This window comes from Xiphias gladius, chromosome 7, assembly GCF_016859285.1.
Source record: "Xiphias gladius isolate SHS-SW01 ecotype Sanya breed wild chromosome 7, ASM1685928v1, whole genome shotgun sequence".
Lineage (NCBI taxonomy): Eukaryota > Metazoa > Chordata > Actinopteri > Istiophoriformes > Xiphiidae > Xiphias > Xiphias gladius.
In genome coordinates, this window is record NC_053406.1 from 18724449 (window position 1) to 18747187 (window position 22739).

Sequence of the window (22739 nt, forward strand, 5' to 3'; positions counted from 1 at the left end):
TAGGAATATGCACCTTTTAAGCCAAATATCTGAAAAAATGCAGGTCTTAAGCGTATTAACGCAGGAGAGGAACCACCTACAGGATCTTACCATGTCGGGTGACATTAGTATTTAGTAGTGATAGATTTAGTGGCGCATATTGCAATGTTGCCAGGCAAAGTAACAAATAATTAAATTAAAACCAACCATTTCTTTGCTGTGGGGTCACAATAGGATTAAGTGAAGGACACAAAATTAATCAACATTTTTTTGACTTTGAATTTTTTTCCATTTTTTTTTCCCCCTGTTAAATGCTTGGTACTTTCAGACACACCTGCAACTAAGAGGCAGTCATTTTCTTGATTGCTCAGTGAATTGTATGGATTATACAACAACAGGAAATGGTTAAAAATTCCAATCATAACTATCTAGAGCCCACACACACTCACACACATCTTATTTTCTCCGACCAACAGCGCAAAACCCCAAAATTTGCACTTCACTATATAATGTTAAGACCAAAACAAGCAGCGAATCATCCCGTCTGAGAAGTTTAAACATGAGAATGCCAGGAATTTTTACATAAAAAATGACATCAACAATTCATTTCCTGTCATTGCTGCTCTTTTTTTTTCATCACCTCAGGCTTAAAAAAAACAATCAAACTGGACAATCTGAAGTTGAACTATGTCAACAGGGTGAACAACAAGTGAGGTGAATTGCCCTGAGACTTCCCCGGAATCACAACACGGTCGCGGTGGGACAGATGGGAGGCGGTGCTGTATTTGGAAATGGATGGATTACCGCGAGGCCTCTGAGCGAGAGCCTCTGTATGAAGTGACTGTTAATATTTGTTGTTTCGAAGTCATAAGAGCTCGGTCAAAAGACAAGGTGACCACAAAGAGACACAGACTTCAAGGGCAGGGCTCCTATGGGGGGGGCTTTAACCTGTCTCTGTCCTGGGGCCCCATTTCCTCATGATCCGTCCACGGCTGTTGGGAGTAACCTCAGGTTCTCCTGGCCTTGCCTGCCCCCGATGGGGGACGTCCACGCCCTCTTGTCAAACAGGCTGACGTCGACACGCGGAAACCGAGGCCACCTGCCGGACGCCGCCCGCCATTGCAGCGCAGCTGGACCAACGCGCCCTGTCGTTGGAAGTTTCGCGGACGCACCCGAGTTCGGACGCGGCGCTCACCTGGAATTTCACCCCCGCGCCAGCCTCGAACCACAAGCTGGATAAAAAGGGGAAAGTGGGGGGAAAAAAAGAAAAGAAAAAAGCAGGAACCTGCTCCGCCGGCTGCCTGCTGTTGCCTCTCGCCCCTATGATGCACAGGTCAGTTCCTCCCCCCGTCTGTCACACGCCGGAGTCCGCCCTCCTCTCCTCACCGCCTGTCCTGCCCCGTCCGGGGACTCCAGCTCATCCGGCGGCAGGAGCAGCAGCGGCGGACCTGTGCGGGAGGTAAAAACGTTCGTTAACCCTGTGCACATTTTTTATTTATTCATTTCTTTTTTTATTTTTTTCATTCATTTCATTTATTTTTATTTTTATTTTTTTTTACCTCTACTGCACGATGGGAGTTACAGGAGCGATTTAAGACGAGCCTGCAGGTGCCCGGTAAGGTAGGCCACGAGTCCAACGCCTGTAGTCAGAGAGTGAACGGTGCCCCGAGGACATGGCAGGCTGCCCCCGAGGCTACTGAGCGTAAGGACCGAGGAAAGGAACTGGCAAACCCGTTTCACTTACTAAGGTCTGCCGGCATTATAATATATTCATAAATGGGGCCATAAAAAACTCTCAAGTGTAGGCTGAGAGAAATACCAGAAAATGTCATCAGTCACATGATTCGATAACTACTACCACTTATTCACTATTATTATCACTACCAGTCCCAGTAATTGGCAACGCGGGCTTCCTCTGAAGCCAAATTTAACTTTAGGGAAAATAATCATCAAACAAATCGAATTTAATTAACTTTGCCGAACAGAAAAACAACTTGCGGACACGGGGACTTTTCCTGTCCTGTGTCCTCAAGTTTATTTGCTCTTATCTCAAAATCTGCAGTTGCACAATGACATGCAGCACTAGATTGCATTTGACCACTTTAGCTTTAACAGAGTCAAAGTGTTGTATCTTTAAAAAAAAATAAACATAAAAAAAAAGACAGGCAGGCAGTCAGTGAGTTTGTCTTTCGAGCTGTCTTTTAGCCTGAGGTCTTACCTGTTGTGTCAATAGCCCGTTTCCTGAATAAACATGCAAAATGAGCACTCAAGATACATTTCAATACTTTATGGTGAAGAGCCAGGGGTGGAAAAAGTATTCAGATCCTTTACTTGGGTAAAAGTACCTGTATAACATTGTATAAAATACTCTATTACAAGTAAAAGCCCTACATTCAAAATCCTAATAAAGTACAAATACAGAATTACTATCAGCGAAATGTACTTTTAAGTATCAAAAGTAAGAAGTTCTGCAGTAAAATGTAACACCGATGCATCGGTGTGTAAGCAGCATTTCACAGGTGGAGCTAGTTTTAACTACTTCGTATACAGTCAGCTAGTTTTGGCCGGTGGGTTCCAACCTTGTGGTCGGGCCCCTCACATGTGTCACGAGATAAATCTGAGGGGTCCTGAGGTGATTTTTTTTTTTTCCCTTTGCTTTTTGTGTGAAATGTTGAAGAATGTTACTTTTTTTTTTGATTCGGTTATTTAAATTGGACTGGAAATGTCTCTTTGGTGGATCTGCTAAAAACTCAAGGCCCCAACTAGATGGTCTATTTGTAAGATGTGATAAGTCATAGAGGTTGGGAAATGGTTTGATTTATAACAGTGCGTCATTTTTTATGAGCTTTTCGTGTTTTTTTTAACTTAAAATCTTGATCTGTGTTGTAACTAGTTACCAAATTTTGTTCTCAAATACAGTGCAGTAGAAGTATAAAGCAACATACAAAGGATATACTCGATTAAAGTAACAGACGTTTTACTGAAGTGCAGTAATCGAGTAAATCAACTTAGTTACGTTCTACTGCTGTGCAGGACAGATACAGAAAATGCAGTAATTCACTTGTCACTTTTCACTCATAACTAATCTGGTGGATTGAGACTGCTTCAAGTATTGCAGATGTTTCTGGTGTAGACGGAGCTAATGGGTGCCGCCGCCTTCATTATCCGTAGTCAGGGGCGTGTGGTATGGAAGAGGCTGCAGTTCGGTGGTTGCGTAAGAACTGCACGCTGTGCTTTTGGTCACTTGCTTTGAGAAACGACACACCAAACAACAGTTTATGACTGTTCTGTTCTGCTCTGGAGATTTGCCCTGCACATTTCTAGAGAAGGAAGTTCTTCCAAAGTTTTCCAAAAAGGCAATTTCACTTCTTTTTGTCCTTTTAACAAGGGCACAGCTGTAAAACATGGGAACTTTTTTTTTTTTCCCTTTAATTTCTTTCTTTCTTTCTTTTTTTTTAGGATGAAACAATGTGAATTTGTTGCCACGCATTTTGTCCGACAGTAACAGATCCAGCTGGTGGGTTGCCCCCCCCCCCGGCTGCCGAGCGATTCCACCCCTGCCACGTCTGAGAGAAGCAGGAAGAGGAACCATGATCGACCTGAGCCACCTGACGGAGGAGGAGCAGGGCGTGATAATGACGGTGCTGAGGAGGGACGCCGAGCTGAAGAAGGCAGAGGAGGAGAGAATCAGGTAGAAAAATGTGCCTCTCCTAGCCTGGCTTTAGTCAAAGAACAAAAGAATCATAGTGAGCGATTGTTTCTTTTCTGCTCCACTTATATTACATGAGCTGAAATGTTTTTGGCCAGCGTTTAAGCTAATGTCACGTTATTCAGCTAATGTCATTTTAATGATTTAATAAATGCCACCAAGTCCTTCCATTGCCCGTTTTGTAAGAAGAGGCCCTTGTGGGATAATAAACATGCCAGTCAAAATGCTACTTGTTTTGCCATAATAGAATAACACAATAACAGCTTGGCCAGATACAGAAGTTGCCTGCATCGCTGAGGAGCCTCAATGGAGGACGAGCAATTAGATTACGGCCAGGCTGAAGTCAACACACAGGAGAGGGTCATGCTGCTCTGATGGACAGGAATAGAAACCCGTGAAGGCCCTGATGGTGAGAGACACCTCACCAGTGAAGAGCCTGATGGCCGCACGGTTGCATTTAGCGACTAGGGAGTCCTGATACTGCCTCCTTTCAGCTTGGAGTTCAAGAAAAATGCCAAATACTGCAGCTTAAACTTACAATCAGCTGATACCAAGCTCTTCGTTGACCCTTTCGGGGAGGGGTCAGACATTCCTCGCAGAGCATGTTCAGGGCACGTTAAGAGAAACAACAGACCTTGTATCTTTCTTTCTTTTTTTTTAGGATGAAACAATGTGAATTTGTTGCCACGCATTTTGTCCGACAGTAACAGATCCAGCTGGTGGGTTGCCCCCGGCTGCCGGCGATTCCACCCCTGCCACGTCTGAGAGAAGCAGGAAGAGGAACCATGATCGACCTGAGCCACCTGACGGAGGAGGAGCAGGGCGTGATAATGACGGTGCTGAGGAGGGACGCCGAGCTGAAGAAGGCAGAGGAGGAGAGAATCAGGTAGAAAAATGTGCCTCTCCTAGCCTGGCTTTAGTCAAAGAACAAAAGAATCATAGTGAGCGATTGTTTCTTTTCTGCTCCACTTATATTACATGAGCTGAAATGTTTTTGGCCAGCGTTTAAGCTAATGTCACGTTATTCAGCTAATGTCATTTTAATGATTTAATAAATGCCACCAAGTCCTTCCATTGCCCGTTTTGTAAGAAGAGGCCCTTGTGGGATAATAAACATGCCAGTCAAAATGCTACTTGTTTTGCCATAATAGAATAACACAATAACAGCTTGGCCAGATACAGAAGTTGCCTGCATCGCTGAGGAGCCTCAATGGAGGACGAGCAATTAGATTACGGCCAGGCTGAAGTCAACACACAGGAGAGGGTCATGCTGCTCTGATGGACAGGAATAGAAACCCGTGAAGGCCCTGATGGTGAGAGACACCTCACCAGTGAAGAGCCTGATTGCCGCACAGTTGCATTTAGCGACTAGGGAGTCCTGATACTGCCTCCTTTCAGCTTGGAGTTCAAGAAAAATGCCAAATACTGCAGCTTAAACTTACAATCAGCTGATACCAAGCTCTTCGTTGACCCTTTCGGGGAGGGGTCAGACATTCCTCGCAGAGCATGTTCAGGGCACGTTAAGAGAAACAACAGACCTTGTATCTTTTTTTTTTTTTTTTTACTTCTCCCAGGGGCTCAAACAAAAGGAGAACCTTGTCCATTTCCAATCATAATCCTTGTAAACTAACAAAAAATCCCAAGTGCACCCTCTTTGAAGATGTGCTTCATTTCAAATTCAAGAGTCAAGAATGTCACAAAACAATGTGCTTCTCATTGTGAGTTTAATGGAATTGGCCGGCTGACTTTTTCATCAGCGGGAGGCTGAATGCTCGCTGTGTCCCAACCAGTCTGGTGTAAAAGGATTAAGCCAACAGCCTGTAATAATGTGCTACCCTATTTTCACATGACCGTCGTGGTTTCGGTGTCAAGAGGAAAGATGAGTCGAAGTGGTCACTTTAAGGAGGAGGAAATTTTTTTTTCCTCCTTGATTCAATTTGAACTTGATTGAAATGTTTTCCGAATTCCTTCCTTTAGATAGATCATGCGCAAATCTTATATAACGCTGATAAGGCAGTGAAAAGTAGAAGTGGTGTCCACAGAAGAAAGAAGCAGAAGAAAAACATGGGGTATAATAAATTTAGTTTCAAATACACTGATTAACTGTTAGTTTCTTGCAGTGAGTGCATAACTTGCCTTGGTAGGGAATGAATGAAGTTTAAAGTGAAATAAATAAATGAGAGAGTTGAGACAGTATCAACAAAAATCATAGAATAGAATGAAATCTAATATTGTAGGCTACTACTTTAGTCCCTTTTCAAACCTAAATCTTAAAGACTGGACTGTCCTCCGTGCACGTGGTGCGAACAACTTCACAACACCCTGCGGTGGTTTGTCTCTTCTTTGTCTGTCCTTGGCTTTATCTTTCACCTCATATTTGGAGATTAGCGCTGCTTACACTGAATTAAAATGGTGTCAGATTCTCCATTCAGTGCGGCATAAAGCAAGCGTTGTCTTGTGTTTGTTCATTCACAATAGAGTGCCTTCATGTGTCTCTGTAGTCTCTGTGATGGAGAGGTACAATATCCTGCGTACTTTTTTTTATAACTTTCATTCAGAGTGAAGTTGTACTCTGAATAGATAGGATTAGCGTAGAGCACAAAAGAACCGTAAATGTCTCTACAGAAAAAACTCTTCTCTTAAGCATGTGTAAGTGTTTCCTTTGTGTTTTCCCGACAGGAAACTGGGGAAAATACTGAACAACAGCTCACACTCAGACAGAAAGCTGAAGTACCTGAGCGGAGAGTGGTTTTACGAGGCCAAGTCTCGCAGACACATGGACAAGATCCATGGCTCGGAAATCATCCTGGCCTCCATGAAACAGAGGAAAACTGGTAGTTTAGGTGTGTTTATTCTCTCCTGCTGGTGAAGGGCTTGCTTTAAGGGCACATTTTGCGATCAAGGAAATACTCTCGCCCTAGTTGTGACTTCAGCTCTCACGGTTCAGTCACAATTGTCATTTTTTACATGTTGTCCGGCAGCAGGTTATATCTTCAGAGGTATTTCCGTGATAGCACAGATGTCTGCTTTTTGGCCCAGAAGGATAAAATGTTGCCCAGGGTGAAACCAAACCTAAAAATCCGACCTTCTCTGAGACTATGCCGGCCAATGCTGATGCCCGCACAGTGGACATAGTGTGTGCGGCCCAGTTTGTGAAAATATTGGGTATAAATGTTGGTTTCACTCTGGGCAAACGTTTTATCCTTTTGCAGCAGACCGCTGCCACCTGTGGGATCATAAAAACGCCTTGGAGGATACAACCCACTGCCAGATAACCAGTGGGAAAAAAAAGCAAACATTTCATTAACCCCTGTATACTCAGTTCAGCCTTCCCCCCGTTCTCCTGCAGATGGGTCTCTCAGAATAGAAAGACCCAAAACACCCAGCGGTCGGGGTTCAGAGGTCGTCGCTCCACCAAAACCTGCCAGATGTTTGGAGGCGCTACAGCCAAAGGAGATAAAGTACACAATTCTTTCTAATTCAAAGATTTATCGGTCTGTCTTCTCCATTTCCTCATTTACATGTTCTTGTTTAGCCTTCCAACCTGTCAACAAAGTTTGGAGATTTCAGCAGGTGGCGAGCCACAGCTTCGTGCTAACATTTCACTGATTGGATCACCGCATACCTCACCACGCTTAATTAACCTTTTTGTGGGTGTCCCCGCTCTTCAATGTGTCGTACCGAAGACTTACTTCACAAGATATTGTCTGGTGGAGCTCGTAAAATCACACATTCTCACGCAGACTTTCTAGATTTCCTGTCCGTCAAGTTTCTACCACAAAGTACCAGTTCAAATTACATTAAGTAACCCAGTCGGTGTGAAATACTGGAGCAGCTCCTCTCTCTGTTTTTCTCACACTGTCAGTGTGTGTTTTGCCCGTGCACTGTGTGTGTGTGTGTGGTGTCCTGTGACTCAGCCTATGTAAACATAGGTGGTACTGACTGGGAATATGTCTGTTTTATAGGCGAGCGGCAGCCACTGTTCTGTATTGCTCACAGCATTGCAGGATGTGGTCTGACACATGAAGGGAACGCAGATCGACAGTTTGGCGAAGTGTTTAACTCCACAGAGCTCTCGGGATAATTACTCTGAGTGAGAAGTGACTGTTGGTGTCAGTGTAAAGTTTATATCTGGAATGAAATTCTGCTAAAAGGGTCAGGATGTTACTATCGTATACAGATTTCAGTAATTCCAGTCGTTCTTCGCCTATGATGGTATTTTTACTCTTTGTATACTTATGCAGTGTACAGCTCACTCCAGTGGAGGATGCTTTTCTCCATTGAGACTAAAACTTGGCAAACATAACAAAATGTGTGTGTAGTTAAGTAAATTTTTGCCACAGCAGGGACACATCTAATACCCTTCTATAACAGTATGGTCAATATTTTGCTCGGCCAAGCGTCTGTACTTTGTGCAGAGGGCTACAAATCTCCTAGACACAAACATAAACAATAAACCCGAGAATGTAATTGCCTAAACTCTATTGGCAGCCTTATAATGCAGTGTAATTCCTGTGTTTTATGACTGCATCAAATGTATTTTAAATGCAACCACTAAATTAATTATAATTTTGTTTTCCTGTAAAATGAACCGTCCTATTGAGGCACAAAATACCAGTTATTGTGGGTTTATCTTACTGAGCGTTCTCTCATATTTGTGGAGCTACAGATATTTTTCTCCTGGACATCAGCGTTATTTATCAGCCAGCAAGCCCCAGTCATGCACACAAGTATATTTTTGATCAGCAGTCGCATCTTGTTACATTGCACCTCATTTGTGTAACCTCGTCTGGTGATCTGTTGTGTTCCTATTCCTTTTAAATTGACTTTTCCCCATTAAACACTTCATTTCTTTGCTCCAGTGATGCTGAAAAAGAGAATTTAAATTCAACAGTGTGCACTCCAAGAACGGTAGGTACATGTGTTGCAAAACAGATTGGCTATTTTCATTACATTTTTTTTTAATTTCTTTGATGCAAACTTGTTATATTGCAGCCACTGTAATGTAAGATATTAATTTTATTTATTTTCCTTCCAGTGGAGGCACAACCCTTTCAACCGTGCGTCCCTCATTGTTGTTGAGCCACCTGAAAATAATAACGACATGTCAAACAGTCGGGATCTGGAGTCATGTGAGACAGGTTCGAAGCAGAATTTAAAACCCAAAAACACATTTGTAAGGCTTCAAAATGGGGAACAACCACATGATGCACAAAAAATAAATGTGTGAAGTAATAGCAGTACAGAAATGAATCGGTGATGGCACAATGACCCTGTTCTCTTTCTTCTGTTTCCTTCAGAGCCCACAGCTACACCGAAGAATCACCCAGCAGGAGAGGCCAGTCAGACTTCAGGGGGCTCTGTCACATCAGTGGGCTCCTCTGTACATTTCAGACCAGTGCCAAAAAAGAGGACGTTTCTTTCAAGACGTCCCTGCAGCCTGTCAGAAAGCAACGGCCTGGGCTTAGACGCTGAGGTAGGGTCAGCGGGGATCGTCCCTGCCCCAAGACGAAGCCTCCAACGCGGGTCCAGTGGGAGCTCTAACCAGTCCTGCCAGAAGAGCCAAGATGAAATGCCTCAGAAAAGTGCGTCTCAGCCTGCTCAGCCTTCCAGCGCTGCAGATGAAACTTCCCAGCAGCCGCTGTGTGATGTATCTCAGGTTTCCTCTAATTCCAGTCTGGAGAGAGAGCGAAACCCACCTTTCATAACAAGAGATAGGTGAGTGGAAAAAGTCCTTGCGCAACTTTTACCCAAATCTTCAATCAAAACTCATTAAAACTACCTGTGCAATTTCAGACCAGCCACAAACATCAGAGGCGATGTGCCAACTGAGGGAGAAACCCCACAGAAGAACGATGAAAGAGACGATCAGACCCAAAGAGAACACGCCGGGGCTCATACTGTCATCCTGCACACGAGCAGTGTTCAGGCCTCAGACAGAGAAAACAGCAGCAGTGTGGGAACAGCGACAAGGCAGGAGGAGCTGAGTTTGACCCAAAGCACTGTGGGTACGTTCATTAACAGACAGATTTAACTTTACTTACACTAGTAAAAGGTTTGTTTGAACTAGTTATTCAATGTCAACTAAGGCAGTGGATCCAAACCTTTTTTTGGCAAGTGGACCCTTAAGACGAAGCTACTTGTATGAACAGCTGTGAGCAGTTCAACCTAAAACTGCATTGTTTCATTTAAAAAAAAAGATTTCTAGAGGTCTGAAAGTGCACAGAAATTCACAAGAAAAAATAGAAAGTTAGAGAAAAGTGTGGAAAAAGTTAGGCATAGGTTAAATTAGTGTGTTACCACACACTTACAAATGAGGATGATCGGAAGGTATAAAAGGTCATAAAAAAAATATTGGACAAAATAAAAATTTTGGCCTGATGATGATGTTAGATGAAAAGACAAGAGGTCACCAGAGTCTGTATGATTCATCCTCTGGGGACCACGAATGTCTTTACAAAATCTCATGTCATTCCACCCAATAATCATTGAGCTATTTCAGTGTGGAACAAAATAGTGAACTGACCAACTGACAGACAAGACACTGCCACTCCTACAGCAACGCTGCAAGTGTGCCTAAAGAAGTAAAGTCCCCATTTATCTAACTTGGAGCAGCAGTTTGTCTATGAAATAAAAAAGTAAAATAAAAAAGTAGCCAAACCTACTGTAGGACTGATACTTCCCGACTATATCCTGCTAAGAATGTAATTCTCTTTTATACCTTTCTTGACAGATCCAGATCCTCCCGTATCTTATGATCTCAACATCCTTGATAAGTCTGATCAGCAAACACAGAAGAAAAACATGTTCAAGTTATCCACTCAGGCGACCAGTCCCACTGGTGACGAGGAGGACTCCATTGCAAAGGTGCTTGACTGGTTCAACCGCAGCACAGACAGCGGTGATTGGCTAAATAGAGAAGATGGCCCAGAGGCCACAAAGAGCTCTGGCAAACATGTAGAAATCAGCAAATTAAGAAGTGAAGATTCAGTGAGAAAAGATGCTGGGGATTTTATAGCTCATAGAAAGAAGGAAACTCTTGAAATGAAGAGAAGTCACTTACAAAGACAGACTAATGAGGCTAGAGAGCCCAGAGAAACAGACAGAACAGGCAACAAGGAATTGACCGAAACACAAGAAGACGTGCAGGATGCAAGAGAAGGAATGTGGTCACAGGAAGTGAAAGATGACAACGATGAAAGTCAACCACCCAAAATCTCTCATCTAAAGTCATTCTGGGAGAAAAGCAACATGGGCCCTAAAATACTCATCAGCAAATCGATCACGCCCAGCAACAAAGGACAAGAACTTGTTTACCTCTCAGCGGAGAAAGACGAGAATGTGAACAAAAACCACACAGTGCCTGATATGTCCTCTGCTCCTGGAATAAACAATGAGAGGGGGATATATAAGTACGCCTCAAATCATGGGGATGAAAGAGAACAACAGCTGGTAATCAGTCCACAGGAAGACATTGGGGACAGTGTTCACTTAAATAATAATGACCCAACACACAGCTCAGAATATTTAAAGGTACTATCCCGCCCCCAAATGGCTGACAGAAGAGGCTCAGACACTGAGATTTTATGTGTGACCAGACTCAGTCCGCAGCCAAGATGCTCTCAGACTCTGAATCCAGAGTCTGAGAGCGTCTCTTCAGTCAAACCAAATCCGCAACCTGATAGTATTTCCCCATCAAGAGAAGCCCCGCTGCAGGAAGAGCTGCCAAAAACTGTGCCTGTGTCTCAGCTGGAAACAGATGTCCAAACAAGGGACACTCCAGACTCTGAGAAGCTCTACTTGTCCAGGAACAGCCAATATATGGACTACAAGCAAGGTGGGATTGATATGCAAATCCCCTCTAAAGCACAGCTTCGCAGGGGTTCAAGTGAAGGAGTAAGGAGGAGGGACAGTGAGGATAAAAGCGTGCAATCAAACATGTCTCCTAAAAGAAAAGAGGATGTGTCTAATAAAGACAGAACTAATAGTCCTCACTCAAATAGGCAAGGTTCACAAGATCGGGAAAGTACAGCAGAGAGGATCAAGCGGCTCAAATCTTTCTGGGAGCACGAGAGGAACAAGCCCATGTTTTACACCGGCAAACCTAAAACTCCTGGGGAAGGTAAAGTCCCTCGTGGCGCACATCAGGCAAAACTGAATAAAAGATTTGCAAAGTCGGAGTATGATCTGAGGTCAATTGGAAATTATTTAGGCAGCAATGAGGAAGACTCCGATACAATTCATCATAATTTTTCTGTTCTTCCTTTGAATCAGAGAATAGAAAAGTCGTCCTCAAGCCTCAGCACGAGCCGATCACAGTTCAACACCCTGCGCGAGTTCTGGGACGAGGCCACTTCAGATATCAAGGGATCATTTCCCTCCGACAAAATCAGAAGCCCAAAAAGGAAAGAGCCAGTAAGTGCCCAGCTTCCGTCCCAGGAGTTCAAGAGTGGTGACCAAGAGATTTACCACTTGTCCTCTGCTGTTGAGAAAACAAAACCAGCTGTGATGAAATCACCTCCATCTCCGCAGAGTAGATCAAAGTCGCCACATGATAGACAGATGGGAGCGGGGACAGGAGCAGTGAATGACGGCAAAAACAACCCGTCTAATTATACGACAGCTGAGTCCAAAAGGAGCTCAAAAGACTCTGGTAAAGAGGAGAAATCCACAAAACCACAGATCAGTTCAGGAAAGGAGACCCGTTCTCCTAAGAGCAGAAAAGAAAGCTTCAGCATTTCCAGCAGTCGTGGAACTTTGCGTCGCGCCACTAGCATGTTCTCTCTGAGTTTTCCTGATGAAAAAGATCAAGGCAAGCTTAGAATAGATGTAAGCCCTGTCCACTCCCAGAGCAGGAAGCAAAGGCCGAACACTGAAAAAGGAGCCGTGCCGAAGAGATCATCAGACGAAACTGAGACTCTGACTCCACGTGCACGAGCATTTGTTCCCACAGACTACCGGCATTACCTGGGCATGACGGATGAGACCGGGGACCACGCCTCGCTCACCGTGGCGCTGAAGGACAAGGGGTCAGAGGGCAAGTCTGGGTATGAATCTGACCTGAGCGGGCCAGTGAGAGCCAGCACCCCAGTGAGCTCGGAGGAGTGTTACGGCAGGAAGGGCAACAAGACGAGTCAGCGCCCCCTGTGGCCAAACTACAGCAGTTCAGACACTGGCCAGGAGTCGTCTGTGAGCAGCACGTCAGAAACCTGGTCCAACTCAAGGAACAGTTCAAACCGTGAGCACCAAATTCTGTTTTTGTTTTTGTTTTTTTTACGGTGTAATACAACTAACTGAAACAGTTTTTTTCTGTAAATCAAAGAAAAAAATCTCTAAAAATACAATTTACATGTCAGCATGCTATCCCGTTACCTTAACTAGCTAATATTTGAATATGAGCTGTTCTTGAAATTGCAGTTTTTATCTAAAGAAGTCGTAGTCGTGTTGTTAGGTCTGAAAGTACTGTCTTCCTATGCTTAAAATAAGATACGTAAAAGTTTTGATCTTGAATTCATTCTTGACATCGGAAATTTAAGAAAAAGAGAAACCTTTCATTTTTGCAAATTTTCTGGAAGTAGATGAACTTGTTTCCAATCAGTAAAGCCTTATTCCTTTATCTTCAAGTATTAAGATGCTGAATATTAAAATACAAGCCGTTGTTTTCAGTCATTTAAGTGAAGATTTATAGTAAGTTTGATGAAATATTAAACAAAAATAGAATAAAAACGAACCGGGAATAAATATTGCGAAAAAAACAAATGAAAGTCAAGCATTAAAGAACACGTAGATCTCCTATACAGTTAACATTAAACAGATTTTTTTCAGTTTTATGAAATTTCATATTTACATAATTCTCTCATTGTGTTGAAAATAAAGCAGTTTTTAACATGTGTCTTGAAGTAGATCAGGTCCTGCTGTTTACATAGATGTGGACAGTCAATTATCATTTTGGGTTGTATCCAGCTGTATCCTTGATATCATGTCCGCATTCCGGGTTATCTGTGTTGGCAAAAGCAAATCTCTGCAAACAGTGTGCGTACCTGTGGTCAGCTGCCTCTGTTTAATTTGTGGGCTGGGTGACACATAGCTCCAACTTTACTGGCACCGCACAGAAAAAAAGAATGTTTCCCCAAACTACAACTTCAGCAGTTTTAATACAGCTTTGTTTCACAGTTGTTTTAATTGCTTTGAAACACGGGCTTTAATGATATATCCCTCAAACGCAGCGTTTTATAGCGGATAGCAAATGTAGTGAAAAATCATCAAGTCTTCTGTTAGACATACTGTCTTTTCAATATTATTTTTTTCTGTCGTGTCAATAGCTGCATCAACGGTTTTGTGCATTAAAAAACTGTCCTTAAGCCAACAAACAAACCTAGTTAATCAGAGCTTTACTTCCCTGGATACGTACCGTAGGTGAAAATGATGATGAGAGCCAAAACCCTGTAAGGAAAGCACTGAGGCGGGCAGAAGTGCGGCCTAAAAATCTGGCTAAAAGTATGATGGACATCACAGCATCTGTATCACCGCGTAAGCATGTCGTCTAACTTCCGAGTCAAAATTTTCCCAAATGCGCTGAGAACTTTGGGTGACCGAGATTCCTTTGATTGTTTCTCGCAGGGCAAGAAAGAAGACAAGACCCAACTGCTGACCTCAGACGCATTTGTGATGGTAAAAAATTGCCTGATCCTTTCCGTGATGCTACATTTTTGCTACAGGCAGTCTAGTCAAGATGTACTGTAGCGTCTTCTTTCCAATCAACCTCTCTCTAGTTTCATCCGTCCCGTCACCCTCCCCATCCTTATTTTCGGATCCAGACCACCTGAAGAAGATGAGCAAATCAGTTCCCTCGTTCCTACAGAAGGAGGTAAAACCAGCCCTGCATCTTTTAGTACAGTAGGTCAAAGCCTGCTCTGCGTCCCTGTTCACAGAGCTTTCTGTGCCTGCTGTGTGTGTTTCAGGATGTTGGTAGGGACACTGACTCCACCTGCGCAGACAGTTACCACCAAGGAAGACTAATGGCAGGCAGCTCAATGACTAACCTCACTAGGTCCTCTGGCATGGCCTCTGTATCTTCTGTATGTTCACACACAGCAGCATGCATCGCAAACACATGAGCGTGATTCTCGTTCAGACACTCCTCTCTTAAACTGCACTGCTTGTTGGCTTTTAATCTTAAATCGCGACTGACATTAACCCGTTAATACCTCCGCCAAGGAGCTTATGTTTTCCCCCGTGTCTGTTTCTGGGTTGGTTTGTTTATTTGTTTGTCAGCACCGAACAGATTTGCACAGAACTTGGTGGAGGGATGGGGCACGGAGAAGGGAAGAACCCATTCAAGTTTGGCGTGGGTCCGGTTAAAGGAGGGATCCAGGAATTATCACTTTCCTTAACATTGTGAAATACGGTGTTTTTTGCCTAGGCGAGTGTGCTCTACTGAGTGCCATCCTAGTTTGTTTTTTTGTGAGGAGTGGCATCACTGTTTCAGTCAACAAGACACACATTATGCCCCTCTCAGTTTATGGGACTTTAAAGGTGCTATATGTAGGTTTTTGCTTTTGCTTCACAAACAACGTTAGCACTAACAGCCGTTTACTTACCAGTCGAGAAGAAACATTGCGAGTTCAGCATCAAACTTCATTCCTTTGCTCACCAAGAGCTGTCTCCAACAGTGGAAAGCCACGCCAATGTAAACCCTCGTATTGCTTTTATTTCTATCACTTCTTTTGTTCTACTGAAGTTATCATGCTAACCAGCGAGCCCATCCCGTCCTGTAACACTACGTTGCGATAGTGAGTCACTGTAGCTTCAAGTCTGCCCTCAGTTCAGCATAAGAGGATGAAGAAGTAGCGCTATGTAGAGGGTTTATTCTAACCACTTGTCTTGTAAATGATGCCTGAAGCTCTTGGCAAGCGATCATTATCCCCACCGGCTGCTCCGGGCATGAAACCACATTAAGCAGAAGAGAAAACTTACATATAGCACTTTTAAACAACATTTCCATCACCATCAGAATCGTGGTGAGACAATGGAAAAGCTGAGGTAAGCGGCTGTGTGCTGAGAGGTAAACAAGACATACATTTGCAAAACCAACCAGTTTGTCAACATCCTTCAAGTCTGTTATCTTGCAAAATTGAAAAAGAAGATCAGATAAAGTAAAATTTTTATGTTTTCAGCAGTATTTTTTGGTTTCGCAAGAGAAAAACTTTTGAGGATGAGAACTGATGTGTCGGTTTTGCAAATGTACGTTTTGTTAACTGCCCCACCTTCTTTGAGGTGCAGTACATGGCCGCTTACTGGAGCTTTTCTATGGGAAAAACAGAGCTAGGTAGGGAACAGATGGACACTCACAACCATGAAAAGATTACTCCTCCGATTTAGCTTTGACCTCCTATGACACTGTCAGAATCACAATGGACAATCTAGGGGGAAAAAAGGATCGAAATTGATATAGCAGAACCAGAGATATCATCTTTTTTATTCCTTGCATTCTTCTTCTTTGTCAAAACCTGGTGCCTACGTTACCCACAATGACACCTGACCACCAACCATTCAGTCAGAGATTCAGGTGTGTTATGCAAGTAGCAGCTAATGTAGACTCAAGGCGCTAGTCTCAAGCGGAGATGAGGAGCGGGCGACAGAGGTTTTGATAAGTTCACTTCTATCCAACTCCACACCCTTCAATTCTTTTCATTTTCTGACTTGTTGTTTTCAGCCCCAGTCAGCCATTTATAAAATTTTGCACAGGAACCACAAAAGACTTTTTACAACAGTATGTAGTATTGCTCCCTACGGCCTGCAAACAGACTCTAATGTGTAAAATCAAAGTCTTGTTCCCTTTTAAAGTGGTACTCTGTCCTTGACTTCTGTCTCTAAGAGGCAGAAGAGATTTTCAGAAACACACAAACCACAAATTGTCCAATAAAAAGGTTTCTGTACTGATTACAGTTGTCATTGATAATATAAAATGTTGGGTTGATTGTTTGTGTGTGCTCCTAGCTGAGTGGAAGTGTAATGACCATGTACAGCGGAGACTTTGGGAACGTGGAGGTCCAGGGAACTATGCAGTTTTCCATCAACTACGTTCAGAGGCTCAGAGAGTTTCACATCTTCGTGGCCGAGTGCCGAGACTTGGCTGCTGTCGACCCGAAGAGGGGTCGCTCGGATCCGTGAGTACTGTGCCTGAAATCCATAGAAAGCAAATTCTAAGATAAATGTTTTCTTACTGTATGTAGTATTCATTCTCTGATAACTGTTGACCTGAAGGAAAACACACACCCATTCTAGCGAGGCGTTGGCCCTTGGGCAGATGTCAAACACAGGAGGGAAAAGCTGCACACTCATAACTCAACTGCAGTCGTTTTTATTTTGAAGATCCTGAAAACTATTTTTTTTTTTTTCAATTAGCTTCAAACTGTTAGAAACAGTTTTCATCATTTCACCAGCAAAATTTTTGTATTTCCGTTTTTGTATTTGCTCTTTTTACTGGTGGGAAGTGGGTGGGGCTCATTTGGAAAAAGGTGATGTTACATACGGTACTTTCATGCACCAATCGGCATTTACTATTATTTGAATCAAAATCTGATGACAGTCGGTCGATTGTTTGGTCACTCAGTTAAATGCGATCAAGCCACACCTACACAGTAAAGCTGAAGTGACTGAGTTTTTTAATGTTAAACTCTTAATAAATAATAACTGAGGATGTTTTTTGCCGACTATAACTTTGAGGTTGCTGATTTAGTCCTGAATATTTAATGTTACGGAGAAATACTTAACCTTGAACCCCTTGAAGTTTTCAAGGGCTGTATGTTACCGCACTGGTTTAAGAGGATACTTTATGCTGAGGAAGGCAGTGTGACTGCTCAAGTGTCTGACATTAACAGCCACTGATGACAGACTCTGGTAAAATGAGAATTTGGCGGATAAATCAATAAATGACCTCTGCCACAACACTAAATAATGTTTTCAGATGATACTCTAATTAAGTATGGTTTAGTTAAATCATATTGTGTATTAGTTGTATATGTGTTGTACTTAATGATAAACTACAAAATGGACACACTCCCTAAGGGGATTAACTTTTACCCAAGATAATACCGCTTTCTGTTGTATTTACACTTTGCTACTACATAACTGAAACTTATGTACAGTTCCATTTTATGAAAAATTTACAGTCTATGAATATCATGGTAGAAATCATTCTTAATTTGTAATTTATTTTTAGTTTACCACTTGATGGCATGTGAGACAAAAAGTAAATTTTGGCTTCTAACTGTGAATACTTCCATTTGTATTATAACCTTAAGTATATCTTAAGTATATGAATTGTTTTTTTTTTTGCTTTTTAAGGTACGTCAAAAGCTACCTGGTACCTGACAAAGCTAATCTGGGAAAGAGGAAAACATCTGTAAAAAAGAAGACCCTGAATCCAACTTTCAATGAGATCCTCAGAGTAAGACTCCACAGATATAAAGCCAGTTATGCTAAACACACACAGACACTTTCTTACACTGTCAGCCTTAATACTTGGCGTGCCTGATAGTCAGCGAAGAAAAGCAGCTCCCATATCTCTGTCCTTACAGTATCGTGTTCGCATGGAGTACCTCAGAACTCAGACGCTCATTCTCGCTGTTTGGCATCACGACACCTTTGGCAGGAACAGTTTCCTGGGCGAGGTAGACGTGGACCTGTCCAAGTGGGACTTTGACCACACCCAGATGAACTACTTAGCCCTGAAAGCGAGGGTAAGAAGAAAAAAGCACACACACACACACACAGGCTGCTTTATCCACTGTACTTGTTTTCTCATCAAATAACAGCAGTGTATCTAAGAATGTGGTCATCCTGCTCATTTCCCTGGAGTCTAATTGAGCCGGTTATATCAGATGCGCTTGTTTCTTGTATACCCTGTGTACAAAGGAATTTTGGAGCTTCGAATTTTTGGATGCACTGTTTATGTAATGTATCCTATGTGAAACGTTTCAGACTACACCCACTCTAGCGCCATCAAATGGGCGAGGAGAGATGAGACTAGCGATACGTTTCCTGCCACAGATCACCCACAGTGAAGGTCTGCACACAGCCTTGCTCTACTATTTTTTTTTTTAAAAAGCCTTGTCTTGTGATCAATGTTTCCAGATTGGGCAGTTTTCTGCCCAATTGAACCAATTTTACTTTCGTTGGGCAGGTAAAAATTGATTTGGGCAGGTTGTTATAATTTGAGCTACTGTTTGTACCAGTTTTAGGGCAGTTTATATAATATAAAATGTGAAGAAAATTGGGCTTCTTTTACAATACTTGGGTGGGTACTAGGCCCTGATTGGGCTAATCGGGTGTAATTTGATGGTTTGAGAAACTGAGAGTGATAATTACCGACATACTTCATAATACCTAAAAATGCAGATATTGCACTTGGTCTTTGGCAAGGGGAAAATGCAGTATCAAACAAACAAAATGTGTTCTTCCAGCTGTTTAAGAAAATGAATGTTAGATTATTTACAGGGCAAACATTATAGGAATTAAATGTATCTGTTTTACTAGGTGTCCGTTTGTCAGTCTGCAATTATTATTTAAATCGAAACGATAAAACATAATAAATGAGTTCACAACGTAATGTGTTAAGATATGTGATTTAAAGGTAGACTAACTGAACTACACTAAATCGTATGAAATCTACCAGAGTCAAAAACTGAGATGTGGTTAGTGCTACTATGCTAAGCTAATGACATTACCTTTAGCAGGAGTTTAGCTTGGATGTCACCATCATGACTTGATTCAGTTAACTTATTGCCTTAGGTAGTTAGGTGGAATTACAAACTGAATTCCTAAGATGTCATTTCATCAAATTTTCAGTTACGGGTAACAGCTAGGGAAATATACGTTCAGTACATTTAGTTAGTGAGTGTATTTACTGCCACCCGGACAGAAAAACAAAGGCGCAGTGCAGTAGTTAAACAGCCAGTGTACTATTACTGCTTTTTCACTCAGTCTGGGTTTCCCAGAAATCACAAATTTCCATGGCTTGGTACCTTTTTATATGGTAAAATGGATGTCAGAAGGTCAGATTCACGTCTTAACTCGGTTTTAATTAGGCAAAAATGTAATTACATAGTTTTCATAGTTCATAGCATAATCACAGTTTCAGAAACATCTTGTGTGTCATTTCTTCGTTAAAGGTGTAACTAAAGATGGTCCCAACACCGGAGAGATTCACATTTGGGTGAAAGATTGCAAGAACCTGCCTCTAATCAGGGCCACCATTGACCCATACGTGAAGTGGTATGCACAAAACATCCTTCACAAGTTCGGATATCAGGTTTCCAAGTTTTCTGCTGTATCAGTCGACATGTTTCCTTTTCCCCGTCATCCCAAGCTTTGTGCTGCCAGACACGAGCAGGAAGAGTCGGCAGAAGACACGTGTGCTGCGGAGGACGGCGGATCCAGTGTTCAACCACACGATGGTGTACGATGGCATCAGAGACGCTGATCTAACTGAAGCCTGCGTGGAGCTCACTGTCTGGGACCGAGACAGGCTAGCAAGCAACATGCTGGGGGGCCTGAGGCTCAGCGCTGGAACAGGTATTGGTGGGAGAGGTCCATTCAATTCTCGAGCACCACTGTGTTCTATGTATAAAAACTATAAAACTGCCTTTAGTGTTGACGCTTCTCTTTGTGGGCGGAGATTTTTATGTAGCATATTGTGTGTCAGATGGTAAAATCAAAATGTTGTATGCCTAAGTTCAAAGCCCTGAATTTAGGGCTGCAACTTACCATTCATTTCTTACTTTCTTTATTTTTTTTAAACTTCTTATTCATTTCTTTTGTTTTATTCATAGCAGCTGGGGAGACGAGACAAAAACAAAAAATGCCAAAAAGAAAAGAACAGTTCATTTATAAAAAAAACACAAATAAAAGCTGATTAAATAATAAGAGTAGATGAGTTTTAAAAATTAAATTTCTGTACATCAGCTAATTTTTTAAGCTCTTCCTAAATGCACTTTCTTGGATACATGATGGTAATTAGCTCCTGGTGACGATCAATCGTACACTTCTTTTTATGTTGCATTGTGTTGTAATTTGAGTCCACGGTCCTTTTAAGTGAATGATTTTAGATACATGGAGATAGATACATAAATTTAATTATTCTTCCCATTCACTTGCTTTATAAAAAGGTGAATATTATGTAACAGAATAAAAGCTATGAAAGTAAAAAGTGCCAAAAATCTATATGAACGGCCTAGTAATAAAAAACACAGGTTATCAGTGAATAGACGTATCTTTAATGCTTCCATTTGTATGTGTCTCTCTCTGTAGGCAGAAGTTACGGAGCAGAGGTGGAATGGATGGACTCGACCCCTTATGAGGTGGCCCTGTGGGAGCGCATGATGGCTACCCCCAATGAATGGGTGGAGGACGTACTCCATTTACGAATGGTGAACTCGGCAAAAACCGCTTTTAAATAAGCAGAAGTAAACCACCTGCCATAGTGCAAATACAATGTGTTATTGAAAAACACGGTAAATTAATTGTCTTAAAGATCCAGGGAACGGATTCAGATTCAGTCAGGAGAAGCTTTCTAAGGATTTCAAAAATCTTGTGAAAAACACAAAGTTGAGACACTGGACCAGAAATCCACCACGTGGCTGTAATTTTACAGCAACCTGCGGTGCCGCCTGACAAAGTAATTTCTTAAACGGGGTGGCGTTGCAAACGCTTTCACATCTCTGGTGAAACTCCACAGGTGCTCAAGGGAAGGGGGAAATAATGTTACGCAAGAAACAAAAGCCTATTCAGAGTGAGTTGTGTATAAATTCAGCGACTGGCACAACTGTGACTATCAAAAGCTTTTATACAAGAAGGTAAGAAGAAATTAAAGACACCTACTGTTACATGTTTTGCCCTTTTAAAGGGTGTTTAAGCAAGAATGTCACTGGACCAAAAACAGCTTGGAGGGACACAGGGAAGTGTAATCAAGACACCATACGTCAATCACACTGCAATAAATACCCAATGAAGACATTTACAGACTGACTTATAACACAGGTAACAAAGTGCAAAAAAACAGGTAATTCTGGCAGAGCATCTGTTCATAGGAAAGTACAGCTATAATTAATATCCACGCTAAGCGTTTTCTCGATTACATTGCCCCATTCTTCATTACTGCTCCTTGTCTAGTGGTATTCACGTTTGAAGACCTTGAACTAGGCGAAAGCCAAACCATTAGGGTGTTCGATTTACATCTTGCCCTCTTGCATAAATACTTATGTTGTGATAGAATCTGGATTCACACTCCTGGCTCTCCAGAGGTGCGAGTATCCACTGTTTTGTTTTGTAAAGCAATGTCTCTGTTGCCGCCGCTGTGCAGCACAGCTCTTCACCACCTAGACATCTTAAAAGCCACGTTATCCAGACAAAGAGTGATCGCAGTTAGCTTTTAGTAAGGCTAATATTAACTAACATGAGCAGCAATGTGTGATGGCAAACAGTGGTAACAATAAAAAATGTGCTGTTCCACTAAAAAATTGTTGATGTTTATTTATTAAAGTTTCTCAAGGGATGTTACTCCAATGCCCACAATGTTCAGGGAAACTTTATTTTGAAATAGAAAAAGAACATTGCTCCACACTTAAATCAAATCCGTCCATCAGATTAGTCATATCAGAATTTATTATTTCTTTTCTTTTAAATTTTTTTTTTTTTTTTTTTTTTTAAATCCCAGCACCGTATAGCTGTGGTCTAATGAAATTTAGTTCTCCCTTAAGTCTGTGAAGATTCTCAATCATCCTGGTCATTTTATTCTGTAAGTGCTATGCAAAGGCAACTGGACTTGCTTGAAGTTCTGAAGACGTTTCGCATCTCATCTCATTCTCTCATCTCATTCAAGCAAGTCTAGCTGCCTTTGCATAGCACTTACAGTTCTCCCTTAAGAAACTTCACTTTGATAGGTTTATTGCACTGGACCTTTAAGAAACCAACCCAGAGAGTATATACTGTATCTATCTTATGTCACCTCAAACTGTTCTTTTTTATTCACTTAAGCGTATGTATCTTC

At 42.1% G+C, this 22739-nt stretch overlaps 1 protein-coding gene across 5 annotated transcripts; it reads left to right on the plus strand.

Moving 5' to 3' along the window:
* The first annotated feature begins 3562 nt into the window (after nt 1–3562).
* Nucleotides 3563–22343, plus strand: sytl2b (synaptotagmin-like 2b). 5 transcript variants are annotated; one of them, XM_040130100.1, is made up of 19 exons: nt 3563–3670; nt 6368–6531; nt 7038–7149; nt 8551–8599; nt 8727–8829; nt 8989–9406; nt 9485–9696; nt 10422–12926; nt 14105–14218; nt 14309–14359; nt 14461–14555; nt 14650–14766; nt 16688–16857; nt 18038–18140; nt 18271–18432; nt 18674–18758; nt 19864–19966; nt 20061–20266; nt 21002–22343. In XM_040130100.1, exons 1-19 carry the CDS (start codon nt 3570–3572, stop codon nt 21148–21150), a joined length of 5019 nt encoding a protein of 1672 aa, XP_039986034.1. In that variant the 5' UTR covers nt 3563–3569; the 3' UTR covers nt 21151–22343. The 5 variants fall into 5 exon arrangements, with proteins under 5 accessions (XP_039986034.1, XP_039986033.1, XP_039986035.1 ...); XM_040130099.1 differs by lacking the exon at nt 3563–3670 and adding an exon at nt 4474–4574; XM_040130101.1 differs by lacking the exons at nt 3563–3670; nt 14650–14766 and adding an exon at nt 4474–4574.
* Nucleotides 22344–22739: the final 396 nt, after the last annotated feature.